General features: G+C 43.8%; 1 protein-coding gene across 1 annotated transcript; it reads left to right on the forward strand.

Moving 5' to 3' along the window:
* The first annotated feature begins 2,655 nt into the window (after positions 1–2,655).
* LOC109475715 lies at positions 2,656–12,952 on the forward strand. Its single transcript, XM_019776478.1, is given in 17 exon segments — positions 2,656–2,781; positions 3,692–3,832; positions 4,864–4,984; positions 5,138–5,386; positions 5,663–5,770; positions 6,277–6,591; positions 6,763–6,878; positions 7,041–8,151; positions 8,154–8,202; positions 8,373–8,437; positions 8,523–8,798; positions 8,927–9,363; positions 9,483–9,608; positions 9,831–10,093; positions 10,219–10,817; positions 10,967–11,050; positions 11,533–12,952. Coding segments are annotated over 16 exon segments (5,220 nt in total). The 5' UTR covers positions 2,656–2,781; positions 3,692–3,754; the 3' UTR covers positions 12,756–12,952.
* Positions 12,953–13,794: the final 842 nt, after the last annotated feature.

A 13,794-nucleotide genomic window follows, 5' to 3' on the forward strand; every position in this document is an offset into this window, starting at 1 on the left:
ATATATATTTTTTATAACTTAACACTGAGAAACATGAAAGGAAGTGAAAATCAGTATGACGGATAAATGAAGGGATAGGTGTTGAATCTTCTCACATGCTGAGTGTTGTTCTGATTGACTGAGTGTTGACAGTTGTTTCTCCTGTTCCTGTCTGCTGCCGCTATAGGTGCTGGGGAAGGCTGCAGAGGAAGGAGACACGGACAGAGTGAAGCAGCTGTTAGCGGAGGGAGTCAACCCTAATGCTGCTGGTGGCTATTTGGTTTGTTGCCATGTCTTTCGTCATTTTGCTTATATATGGTGATAAAACAGCTACAGACTCTCAGACCTAGAACTGTTCGATTTACTAAGAGCTCGATCTACTTCATGACAAAGTTATTGAACGATGTGAAAGTTTAAATATTCCGGATGTTATAACGGCTGTTTTTATAGTAATATTGAAATCGTATTCCATATGTATATACAATATTTGTAAGGCTGTATTGATTTTAAATTGTAAGAAGTCGCCAATTCAGCCATTTTGGCTGCCACAGGCTTTGTTTGTTTATGTGTTTTATGTGAATAAACCAGTCATCATCATCAAAACATTTAAGGATGCGCCATGAAAATCAAGAGGCAGGATGGGCAAACCGCTTATAAAAGACACAGATGGGAAGAGCAAGGCCGCCCTGCACCCGGATTCAGCTTTCAGCTTGTCTGTAACATGTCCGTAACATTTATCAAAACAAAGCAATATTTGGAATTTTCCACATTTGTGCCAGGAGCTTCAGCAGCTCCAACTTTACTTCTACTAGTTTACTTCAGCCCGCCATGATGTGTTTTACAGCAATGGACTCCTCTGCACTGGGCAGCCCAGAATGGCCACCATGAAACTGTATCAGTTTTACTGACAGCTGGTGCAGATGTGAACTCACGGGATGTTAACGTAGGTAGACTAACTATTGCGCTACAAGAAATATTTTAATGTCATTTTATACGATTTGACATTCATTTTCTATATACCATTTGTTTAAAATATAACCAACACAAAAATATCACCAACACACAACAATATACTAATTGCATATTTGTCCGTTATGTTGCAATATTTGCCCGTTATGTTGCAATACTGGCACGACTTTTTGATGTGTTTTACAGGAAGAGTCTCCCCTGCACCAGGCAGCCTGCAGTGGCAGCCATGAAACTGTATCAGTTATACTGACAGCTGGTGCAGATGTGAACGTACGGAACGAGTCGGTAGGTAGACTGATTGCTGAGAAACAAGAAATATTTCTGTATTATCTTGTAAGATTTGAGATTCATCTTCTCAATCTTCTTACTTAGTGGTTTATTTCCTGTCTACAATCTAACTTGTTGCCAACATGAAGCCCGTGCGGTTTTGAACGCATGGGGCTATACAGCATGTCATCAACTGTCTGAATACATCATACATTTTTTTGGTGCCATAAAGCTTGGGTTGAACATTATCATGCATATGGTGCCCTGTATACGTACAATTTGGGGCTATTTTCGTGCAACGCATGACACTGAAGCGAAACGCAACGAATGCGGAAGTAACTACGCCATTGCATTGCAACATAAGATCAGGTGTTGATGACCTGATTAAGACCCGAAATTGAAAAATATTGCAAAAATGTCAGCTTTAAATTATAGTGCTACCGTTATTATCCATTATTTAAAACAATCAGTATAAAGGTAAAGTTGGGGAATGGTTTCAAGCGAGCTTGGAGTCACTGAGTGATGTAAATATATACATTCATAAGGGGCTGCTATTTGATCATACTTAGGATGAAAAATTACACTGTCAATGCCCCAACAGGAAGACACACCCCTCCATTACGCAGCTATATGGGGCCACCCCAAGTGTGCGGAAATACTGCTGCAGCACGGGGCTGATGCCGGCATCAGTCACAAGGTCAGTCGGTTCTTCGGCTTCTCTGATGAATAACTGACTACGAATCCTGCAATACAATATTGTCGTAACTTCTTTTGGAAGAAAAATGAAAAGTAATTTTTTTTTAATGATGATCCACATACATCATGATGATGATAATACTACATACATTACTGCCCGAGGCAAAGAGGAAGCTGTTGTTGGAAGAAACACACAAATCACGATGTGTTCTGATATTCCTGCATCGTATCACATCGGGGTTTAAGTCAGAGTGCTAACCTCCTAGCGGCATTCCCCGGGCAACAGCCATAGCAATGACCCTGGGTTGCGATACCACCGGGAGCAGGTTGGTGAGCCATCGGCGTAGCGCCGTGAGGCCCCCCCCCCCCGTTCCTGGCAGGGGCAGGTTCAACCATGGTGGGACGGTTCTCAGTGGAGCTTTTGCTGGCTAAAAGCACCTGCACCGCCGCAGTCCCCGATGGGTGGTATAGAAATAAAGCCGAGGTTGTGCGTAGGGCCAGCAACCCACCACTTAAAAAAACATTGCGACGAAACCTCAACAAGTTGAAATTGCAGTATCACATAAACACCTTCAAACCAATTTCTTTCTAGACCGGGGTTTTTGCTACTGTACCTACTGTATATTGTGTAGTATTATGTTTTAGCTACATAATACATATTGTCTACTCATTCAGTCGTGTTTATTTCCAAAATTTCAACATTCATAAGGCTATAATTCACTGCATATTCATTCCTAGTTTGGTCAAACGGCGGAGGACATCGCTGCAGATGAGGACACCAGTGACGCTCATCCGGACGACGAAGATGAGGAAGAACGAATCACTCGTGGTAGAAAGGAAATACTGAAGCTTCTCCGACAACAGAATAATGTGAGTCGCTTCAAAACGTACGTGATGCAAAATCATAAAGCATCATATCTAAAAATATGACTTAGATGACTCAAGGACATTATAGTGTATAATGTCCTTGGATGATTGTAAATTTCTTGTGAAACAATTCGGTTCACAAACAACTGCGGATAATATCAAATTACAAGTTGAAGATGATATAAAGTTGTTTTTTTAGTTCTCCTGGTACGCATGCTAGTATTTGTTTTTTTTTTTTTAGTTATTTCCCTTAGAATTTTTGTATTCTGCTTGGCAGGCTGAGAGAGATGCATTATGTAGAATTCAGTGGAAACTTTTGGTTACAAGGGAAGTCTGAAGGCATGTGATCCATCTATTTATGTCCTACCTGGGCCGGGATTACGTTCGATACGGGTGTTCCGGCCCGTGTGATAACTAGCGGTACGGCCCGGGGGTTCTTAACGCGTACGGCCCAGGGCTTCCAAATGTTCCATAAAACGATTCGAACGCGTTTCGCCCTAACCGCGTGCACCTCTTTCGAAAATTCGAACACAAAATTCGGACGTTGGAAGTGATGTTGTTGCATCATGTGCATTGTTTCGGTTTAGGGACACCAACTTTTCGCCCATTTCGCATTAAGAGGCGTGTTTTCTTGGGTGGGTATGACATAAATAAAATACAACACGGTGTATTCCGCATCACCCTCGGTCCCAGCCCTCCCGCGGATCGGATCTCCCTCCGGCCTTCGGCCGTCGGGCGATCCGACGCGCGGTCGGGCTGGAACCTCGGGCGATACGAAATACTCCGTGTTGTATTCTATATGAATATGCATGTCAAATTTCAGCCTACTGCAATGAATAGAAGTGTTTCAGAAAGAATTGTAGAACCGCCCTCATACCAAACAAAACTAACTTTCACGTTTGCATGTTTACAGGAAGTCTCCACACGTAAGAAAGGCTACGATCCTGTACTCGTCCGGTTCTATGAAGAAAGAGGAATGACCGAGGCGAAGAAGGATTGTCCGTTGATAGAAGAAGCAGCAGAGCAGAGCGGGAAAACTGTAGACCAAGTGAAGGTGTGTCTTTATGATGACTGGTTGATCCCTTGAGCTTAGTTAGTTGTATCTCACTAAAGGCTAAAACGTTTTGTGCTGATCGAGATGAGGAGCTTTAGCCGGAATTGTTTGTGTAACTCGTGTGTTATTTTCTGTAGCAAGAGCCTTATAAAATCGTACTCAGTGCCTCAAATGAATTGTGATTCATCTTTTCGTTGTATCATCCTGGTTAACAGTAATTATGGGTTCACCACACCACGAAGTGGTGGTGAACCCATATTGCTTTTTCTGATGTTTCTTCTCCTCCTCCTCCTCCTTCTCCTCCAGCCATTTTTTAAATGGATTCAGCTTCTTCATTTTAGGGCCTTAGGTCCTGAAATTTGGTATGGAGGTACAGTGGGCAAATACCCCTAGGCGTTTTTTAAATTTTTGTGATACAGGCTTTTAGAATGGTTTTATTTGAGTTTTTTCGCTGTGTTATAGCAAATGTATTACTGTGTTAGTGTGCCGTGTTTACCACGTCTGGGCATGAGTCATCACAATGGAATGCAGAGCATCAACCAATAGGCATGCAGCTTTCCTCTATACTTCTTGCTGATTGGCTGTTGGGATTTAACTTGATTAACACCTGCACAGAGCATTTCCACCTGCACAGAGCATTTTTTGCTGATTGGCTGTTGGGATTTAACTTGATTAACACCTGCACAGAGCATTTCCATACTGACAGTATGTCTTTATTCAAGTGTTTTCGTAGGTATTTCAAGCTTTTCTGCTCCAGCATTGGAATGCGGGGCATGAACGTTTTTTTATTTATTTTGAAAATCAACAGTTTGCATTATGCAATTAAAAATCCTAACCAATAAAGTAGGGAATAGCTATCCAACTGTTGTTTTAGTTGTATGTTAGTTCATATTATAGTTATATCAATGTAAATCATTGTTTTCCCTTGTGTTTCTCATTCTTTCCCTGCCATGTCGTAAAATGTGGTGAACCCATCGCTGTATTTGCTCCAAAGCAAATATTGGCCTTTCTAGTTTGTAATGATTTTCCAGAACTTCATCGGCAACTATCGTAGGAGTAAGAGCGGCAGTAAACGGAGCCTCCCCACAGACGACATGGGGGCTGAGAACGTCACTGGGAATCGTGAAGACTTAGGGATGTCCGCAACAAAGGGTAAGGTGTAACACAGAACTATTTGTAAATTAACTGTTGAATACTTGACTCAGTAGATCATTCTATCTCAGACGTCGGCTTTACGTAAGTGCGCGAAAAGTAAAGTGATATAATCATAAATGTCTGATAAAATGCTAAAATCTTCTCATCCAGGAGACAGCAGTGTTCCACTCGAAATACAGCTGCGGGGTCCTGGAATGCAGCAGCTGTACTCCCAGGCCTGCCGCCAGGGGGCGCGACCGGTGCACAGCGTGCGCGGGCTCGTGGTTGGTCAGTTCAGATCCGGGAAGACGTGTGTCGTCAGGAGGCTGACGGGAGAGAAGGCTGTGGAGAATCAACCGATAACAGACGGCATCGAGATTTCACCCAGCGTGATGACCAAGACTTGGAGGAAGGCAAAAGGTTTAAGATTCTATAAAATTCTAAGATTTTATATTCATCATTTGTGACAAAATTAGATATTGTCCCCAATATGATATTTGGGCCCTTAAACACATGCCAAGCAGTAAGATATTCTCACTTTTGTGGCATTTCACATGTTCTTGAAAACCATATAAAATCAGCATGACGCGTCACTTTGTGCGTTTCTTATAAATACATTTGACAAACTGTAACAACGGGTCAGTTGTAACAACGGGAAAAACCATGGAAAAACTGAATGGATTACTTTTGCTACAGAGGAGCCAGACGAATTCAAGGAAACCATGGCAGAACGATTGGCGGAACAACAAGAACGGGACAAACCGCGCACCCGGACATCGTCACGAGCAGGAGTAGTCCCTACAGGTATCCACAAAGAACTCCATATCAATGAACATGGTATATGCAGACAGTAGAGAAACAAGAAGAACAATAATCCTTTTACATATAGATGTACAATAAGAATATTTACATTAATCTAGACGCCTCTTTATTGGTATAGTTCCTTCTCTAGAAACACACAGTAGTCTCACTGATTCCATCTTTTTCAAAAAGCAGGAGAACAAAAAAGGAAGCGCACTCTGAGAAAGCAGCAAAAAGCACCGCTGAACGGGAAGGCGACACATACTCAACAAACCGTAAAACGGCTGGATGAAAGTAAGAAACATTTAAAGATTCTATCCATTACCTACATTTATACATAAGAAACGCAGACATTGCCCAAAATGGTTGGTTTATGTTCAAGGCTGTACATTCATGTGGTTTTCTGTCTTTCTGCAGAAGACCCTAAAAAAACACAGAAAGAAATGCTAAATTCAGCCGGTACACTCGTTAGATTTTAGTTAAGATCATGCCTGTTTTTTTCGTTGCAGGTATTGGAGACGGTGTAAGTAGGACTACGTCCCGACAAACTCAACCTCAACCACAAGGCATTCCGGATGAAGTCATAACAAAAGCCAAAGAGCGACTCCAAGGTGGCGTGACCGAGGAGCAGCTTGGAACAGCCGAACACCCGCGTCTCTCCCTCTGGGACTTCGGCGGTCAGGCCACGTACTACGGCTCGCACCAGTGCTTCTTCACGTACCGCGGGATCTACATCCTGGTCATGTCACTGCTGCAGAAGCTGTCCGACCCTGTTCCTGACCTGGACTACAAGGCGGCAGCGGACAACCTCGTAACCGGAAGAGGTACGTACCGCTATATAATACTTCTAAACCTGTGAACCTAGGTGGTCGACTTCAAAGCTTGAACATGGGAATTAAAAAAAAAACATAAAGATATGTAACGTTGTAAAGCTAAAATGATTAGGCAAAGATAGTTGCGTACACAAAAATGAAACGACATCTCTACTTGCCCAGACTACTTGGACCACTGGCTAAACTCAGTCCGCACACACACCCTGGTGCACGGGCGGGAGCAGACAGGAGAGCCGCGTGTCGTCTTGGTCCTCACGCACAAGGACAGAGTCGATGAGGTATGGGGAATGGTTTCTTGTCTACGAATTGTCTTATCTTATCTTTGCCCTAAAACGTGTAGTTAATATCCTTGGCTGCAAGGTTCAGCCTTGGGTTGTTTTCTTAGATTGATCAACAGTACGTTGAAGTCCTTAAAATGAATTTGTGCTCTTATTTTTTAGTCGGACATTGAGGAGTACAAGAAAGACATACGTGATCACATCAGTGGTAAGGCAGTCGGTAAACACGTCTTACCAAAAATGTTTGTTATCGACAACTTCAACGAGGACAACAGCGACATTGACGAGCTCCGAGAATACCTACGTGAGGTGGCGAAGGGTCTGTGGTTCATGGGCCAGGAGGTGCCGATGACTTGGCTTCATCTGAAGTCCAAACTGATGGACAAGAGGAGAGAGGACGACCCATTCTGCCGTTTCCAAGATGTTGTCGATCTGGCCCGGAGTGATGACGTGGGCATCACGGACGACAGCCATGTTGCCGACATTTTGACCTTCCTACACGACCTTGGTGACATCATCTTTATCAACGAACCCGTTCTACGTGATCACGTGGCCCTTCGACCCCAGGTGATGATTGACGTCTTTAAGACCATCATCACCGTCCCGGAGTACCAACAGGACAGGAGCACGGATGGGGAGGTTACCGACATGTGGAAGAGGCTGGAGACGGAAGGCATCCTCAGTGACAGGCTGTTGACAATCATCTGGTCCAAAGCAGATCAGAAGATGCAGAAACCCTTCCTACTGCGGCACAAGCACTTCCTGAAGCGACTAATGGAAAAGTACTACCTCCTCTGCAATGCCACGTCTATCGGTGGGTTTGATGATGCTTCGGGTGATCCTGACAAAGAAGAGATCTACTTCGTACCATCTCTCCTGGCCACAAAGCCTGACGACAGCACCTTGTATCCTGGGCACATGAGGAGATACCGACATCATCTGTATGTCGTATTCGACAACATGTTCCTCCCAAGTGGCATGTTCTATCGTCTACAGGCCATTTGTGTGCGCAGGTTCGGTCTTCAAGATTCCCATGTGTTCGCCGGCTGCGGCCGCTTCCCTACCGACGATGTAAAGCAACAGTTCGTGGTAACCAAAGTGAAGCACTACCTGAAGGTGGAGCTTCTGTCGGCTGAAGACCAGCCAGCGTTTACACAGGCCCTTCCTGTTAGAAAGTTCCTCAGCAGTTGTCTCTTCGAGATCAAGGAGAAGTGGATCCCGTCCATCCAATATGACTGGTGCTTTGGGGAGGAGTCAGAAAAAGAAACCGGAACACCAACCCACTGTCTGACATCGGGCAAGAAACGGCAACGGGATCTAGTCGGTGAGACCAGTTATATTTTCAATTTTTCCGTGAATCAAACCATTTCATTTGATAAGCATAGCATTTTTCTTGCAGGTTTTTTATGGAAACACACGAGGTGTTCACTTGTCTTGTATTCCCTGACATTGCACTGTCAGTAAGCCATGTGTGACTAATAGTTTTTATCTCAGCTTTCCAGAAGACTTCATCAATGTATGGATACGTGGCAGAAGTGATACGACAACGTCCTGTGCAGGTAAAAACATTCAGATGTCTGATTCTGTCTAGCTCATCTTCTTGAAGTAGTGTTTTAATACTAATAAAACATGTTGCACATGTAGAAAACTCAGGTGGTTCCGGACCCGTGATGATAGAGCCCACGCTGAACCCAGACGCAGTCCACACGATTGGCCCTGTCCTGGACTGTATGGAGACCTGCAGAGGACTGAGTCTGGCGCAGTGCGATCGGATCAGACACGAGCTCACATTTGTCAGCAGGTTTAAAGAGCTGGTTGCCATCGTCGACAGGTCCGGAGACACGTGCCGTCGCTTGCTGGGAGCGTCCGTGGAAGTTTGTCTGCCTGAAAGAGCACCCATGTTTCCCAGGGAAGAGAGAGGTACGTCTTCCCTGGCTGTAGTGTGAAGCCTCTGATTTATCTTCCTCCTTGCTTTGTCCTGTTTAACAGCTTGTTTATCTAACACTTTGTTCATACATTAAAATATTAATGTTTACCTTTATTCCCAGGGAACGAAATTGTTCTCCTACACACCGGAGACTACAATGACAAGTTCGTGCAGCCACTGTTGAAACAGGCAGCCAAATCGTCCAGCAGGTACGGTGTAACAGTGTCTGAGGACGTCATCGAACCAGGAGAAACCATCACAGACAAACTCTTGCACCATCTTCTCCAACGGAACGTCAGGATGGTCGTACCGATCATCACACCCCAGACTCTCCACAGCAGATACTGGTCCACGCTCGGGTACGAATTCTGCGTACAGAACAAGAATCTGGTCTTTCCGGTCTTCGCGTACCCTAAAGGAACCAGAGAGCGTTTGCTTGAGGTGCTCGGCAGGCGCTGTGCGGGGATGTTGGATATGTCATCAACAGAAGTACCAATGACTGAAGAACCGCTGTCCAGCACCAAAATTGGCCTCGTTTCAGCAGATATCCTGAGGAAGGTGCGTTGATACAATGCAATGTTCAGTACGATACTTTGTAATCAGATCTTCTCGTGGACCAAGACAGGCGAGTCGATTCTCTGTTCGTTGTTGTAAATAATCCCAATTTGTTTCTACAGGTGTCGTCTTCTGTTGTACTGAACACGTACAGAATCACAGAAGAAGGCTGCCAGATTGAGGAGGATGGTGTCACTATCTTCTTTCCAAAAGGATGCGTCAAGACGGGGAGGTCCCTGTCCTTGGAGGTAAAGTCAAATCTACTTTCTTTGCTTTGCAGTTTGTGTCACATGCCGTCCCTGCAAGCCAATGTGTAGCTTAGAGACTTCTATGCAGCTTCTGTTTTTGCTGTATAGCCGGATAATTCGTTTTCCTCATTACTATTAATGAGCAGCCGTGAAACATGAACTTTTACCCCAAATCCACCAAGGATCTATTTTGCAACTTCCTATTTTATTGTAATCTTTCAGGTCGAAATGCTGCCAATTGATGACGCCTTAACAAAGGCTTTCTCAGCTGTGACCCCGATACTGACTGTGCACCAGGAAAAGGAGGAGGACTTCTTAGAGCCCGTGAGCGTCACCCTGCCGTGGGCATGGAAGAAGAGCAACTACAGCACAGATAAGACCGTCCTGATGGAGAGAAAGTCAAATCATCCCCAGTGGTCGCTGCTAAGGACAGAGTTTCAAGAGACAGAGGACGCAGTCACATTCACAACGAGACACTTTTCTGGGTAATGCACTGAGCTTGCATGGTATATTCATACTTTCACACATTTTAGGCAGTTACGTATCTACTGATTTATTGTTTGTATGATTTCTTCAATTTCATTTCTCCTTGTCTTGTTTAATTTGTCAGGACTGCTGGTACCAAGGAAAGTGGCAAAGAGGGAGAAAGTTCGACCCCCCCTGCAGAAAGGCCAGGGAAGCAGGAGGAGACAGCCAATCGGGAGGCGTCAGAGTCAATTGTTCCATCAACATCAACATCTCCAACAACTTCTCTGTCATTCCAGGCGTGTTGGAATAGTTACACTGAAAACAAAGTGTACCTCATCATTAATCCAAACAAGGCAACAACAGACAACGACTGCATCCACCTCATGTGTGTTCACAAGAACGACGACCCCGACGACTTTTTCCACGCTGAGAATATGTTGCCGCTCCCACCGTTTCAACAACGCATCGTCATGGGCAGGGAAGAAATGATAGACGCCAAGTTTGATGAAGAAAAAGAGGTCATTGGAGATTCTAGTGATCTTAGGGAGGGTATCATCTTCTTCTTCCCCCTCCCACCAGTCTGCAACAGGTCGTCCGTTGGACTGATTCTGAACAACCCGAGCCAAAACAAAAAGATGTACCAAGGGGCCGTCCATTTCAGACGACTTTCTGAGTCCGGAGCACAAATAACAGATCTCAAGCACCGGATCCCGTCAGCAACAGTGTTTTTCCACTCCGAAGGTAGGTCTATTCTGTTTCTATCCTTGATTTTCTATTTGTGTATGCTAATGATATATATGATGCAGAGGAGAAGCAAAGTTGAAATCCACACTAATAAATTGTCATTTATTTAAGCTGTAAACATTTTTCTCATCATATGTCCATTGCAGATGAGGGGAAGACAAGTCAGGTTCAGCAGAAGGAAGGCACTGTGATCACCATGACCAAGGCGTCCCAGATACAACATAAGAAAGGTAAGAACGTACCATATTCTAAATGCTTTTTCACCTTTGCCTGAGAATTATCATTCCGTACGACGGTAAGTCAGACACGAAAGGGAATCATATTTATAACATTACAGGGCGTATATGGCTCAACAAACTTATGTTGGTTATAGGTGGAAAGAGGAAAGCCAAAACGCGGCATGTTGGCGAGTCCATTGACAGTGGCCCCCCGGCAAAGCGACCGAAGCAAGGTATGGGTAAAGTCAAATAAAAATGTACAGAGAATGTTTTGTGCGGAAATATTATTTTTTCAAGAATTTTTATTGAATATTTTAGCAAAATTGCATTCATACGACCCAGTAACCCAACTAGGTTTTCAGCTAATGAGAGAAAAAATTGAAGCAATAGTCCTTTAGGACATTTAAGCAAGTATCGTTTCATATTGCCTGCATTTTTACCCGTCATAACTCGAAATCGATTCATGACACACATCCATTGTTTTCGGATTGCAGCTGTCGTGTCTTCAGTTCTGATGGTTAACGATAAGTACGGCACGTCCCATGGAGGTACTTCTACCGCGAACCGTCAGGTGGCGCAGTTTCTGAAACGACATGGTGCTACAGTTCATGCTACAGCTGTGCAAGCATCTGAAGATGACAAGAGGTGTGCCACAGACGATGGTGTCATTTTGCATTTGCCTGTTAAAAAACCCAGGGACAAGAGGACGCCATCTTTGGAATGGTTAACATTTGACCACAGCATTCACTTCCCAGATATACCACAGGATCTGAAGTGCATTGTGGGCCATGTAGATGTCACGAGTGGAGCTGCAAAGAGCATACAAGAGAGCCGCTGTCAAAACGCAAAATTGGTCCTTTTCAACCACGACATGCCAGAAGACACGGCGTACTACAAGGGAACTAAGAAGGCGATGGCCGCGGGGACGAGGATGGAAGACATCCTTGAGGATGCCAAAAATGCAGATGCCGTCTTCTCCTTAGGAAGAAGAATCTACAATTACTTCGAGATGAAGTATATGGCACTTGAAGATAGCAAACCAAGACATCACTTCTTGTTTCTTCCAAGACCATCCCCAGTGTTTGAAGCCATCTCTGTTAGACCAGGAGGAGGAGAGAAAGTCGTGCCGACTGTCGGGAGAGTGACCGAAGTGGACAAGCTGAAGGGCCATGACCTGGTAGCACGGGCCATGGGGGAGGTTACAGAGAAGATCACAAACGTCAGACTGTGTGTTCGTGGGATAGATGACTGGGAAGCGAGCAAGAGAATCCTGGAGGAGAACCTGCACAGTGGTAGGATCAAACCCACACTACTGCCGTGTGGAACCCAGGAGAACATCACTAAGGACATGCAGCAGGCTCACCTGGTCCTGATGCCGTCCCGTGCCGAGCCGTTCGGACTGATCGGTCTGGAGGCCATCGCAGCAGGCATCCCTGTACTCATCTCTGACAAGTCAGGGCTGGCAGACATGATCAAGGACTTGATCAAGGAGAAGAAATGCCCTGCAGAAATGAGGCACAGGATCGTGAGAACCAGCGCGAGGGAGTCCGACCTGGGTGAAGATGCAAGAGAGTGGGCAAAGAAGATCACAGACACCTTGGAATACTCTGAGTCAGAATTCGACAAAGCAGCAGAGTACAAGAAGAGGCTGTTGGAGTCCAAGTACTGGGAAGAGTCGCACCAAAACCTGCTGCGGGTCTGTGGCTTGAATGACTGACTCTAGACGCGTCCACTCTCCCACGTGCACGTGTCAGATTCACTAATTGCTGAATTTGATCAACAGGCTTTTAAATGCAATCAGTGCGGTTCAAAAGCAAAGTAGTGACTGACAGTGGCATCATCTATTAGTTGCCATGCACAATTTCAATGTACTAATTTACAATGGCACTGTCTATTGCCTCCATACAGGCCTTATCTATCATGTACGCTTCAATTATTTAGGACGACGTAGCTAGTTGGTCGTGGATTACTTTTTTACATGTAGTCTGATGTCAATAGGAACTTGAAATGACCAAAAAGGCGTAATCTTCAATTTCGTGTAAATTTAATTTTGTATATAAACCTGTATTTGATGGAAAGTCATTCAATGTACATATAAGCATGTCAAGTAATTATGAATGAAGATATTTACAGTACTTTGAAAGAAAATTTTAAACATGAGAAAGAATCTAATGTACACGTTTTTAATTACTATAAGTACTGATTTGTATCCTAGATATTGTGATTGATTAAGTTTAGCATGTGTTAGATGTTGATGTAATATTTACAATACTTTGAAGGAAATTTAGAAGATGGGAAAGAATCTATTGTACACGTTTTAAGTGTTGGAACATCAGTAAGTTTATACTCTGTTATAACTTGAATATTGTTTATTACTTATAAGTACCGATTTGTATCCTTGATAGTGTAAGTTTAACATTTGTTAGATGTAGGTGTAATAATATATTGTGTGTTTTTTTTTGCCTACTAGTATTCTGAAAATTCAAGAGGTACTATTAGCTTTACCTGTTGGTTGAAAATTTGTATCACTCATCGAAGTCCTTTCTAATGTAATTTGCAAAGGTGTAGTGTGCAAATGACTTATAACTTCAGCAAAACTTTGCTGTAAATTTAGCTTTAGATAATTAGTGTCCCAAGCATTTCCAATGTGATTTTTTACGCCTTTCTGTTGTTTTACAAGCTTGAGAAAATAATGGTTTTACAATTGATATTGGATATGTTGTTTGTCCTTATTTCCCTTTTATATATCTTAGCTC

This window comes from Branchiostoma belcheri, unplaced genomic scaffold, assembly GCF_001625305.1.
Source record: "Branchiostoma belcheri isolate BF01 breed outbred unplaced genomic scaffold, Haploidv18h27 scaffold345, whole genome shotgun sequence".
Lineage (NCBI taxonomy): Eukaryota > Metazoa > Chordata > Leptocardii > Amphioxiformes > Branchiostomatidae > Branchiostoma > Branchiostoma belcheri.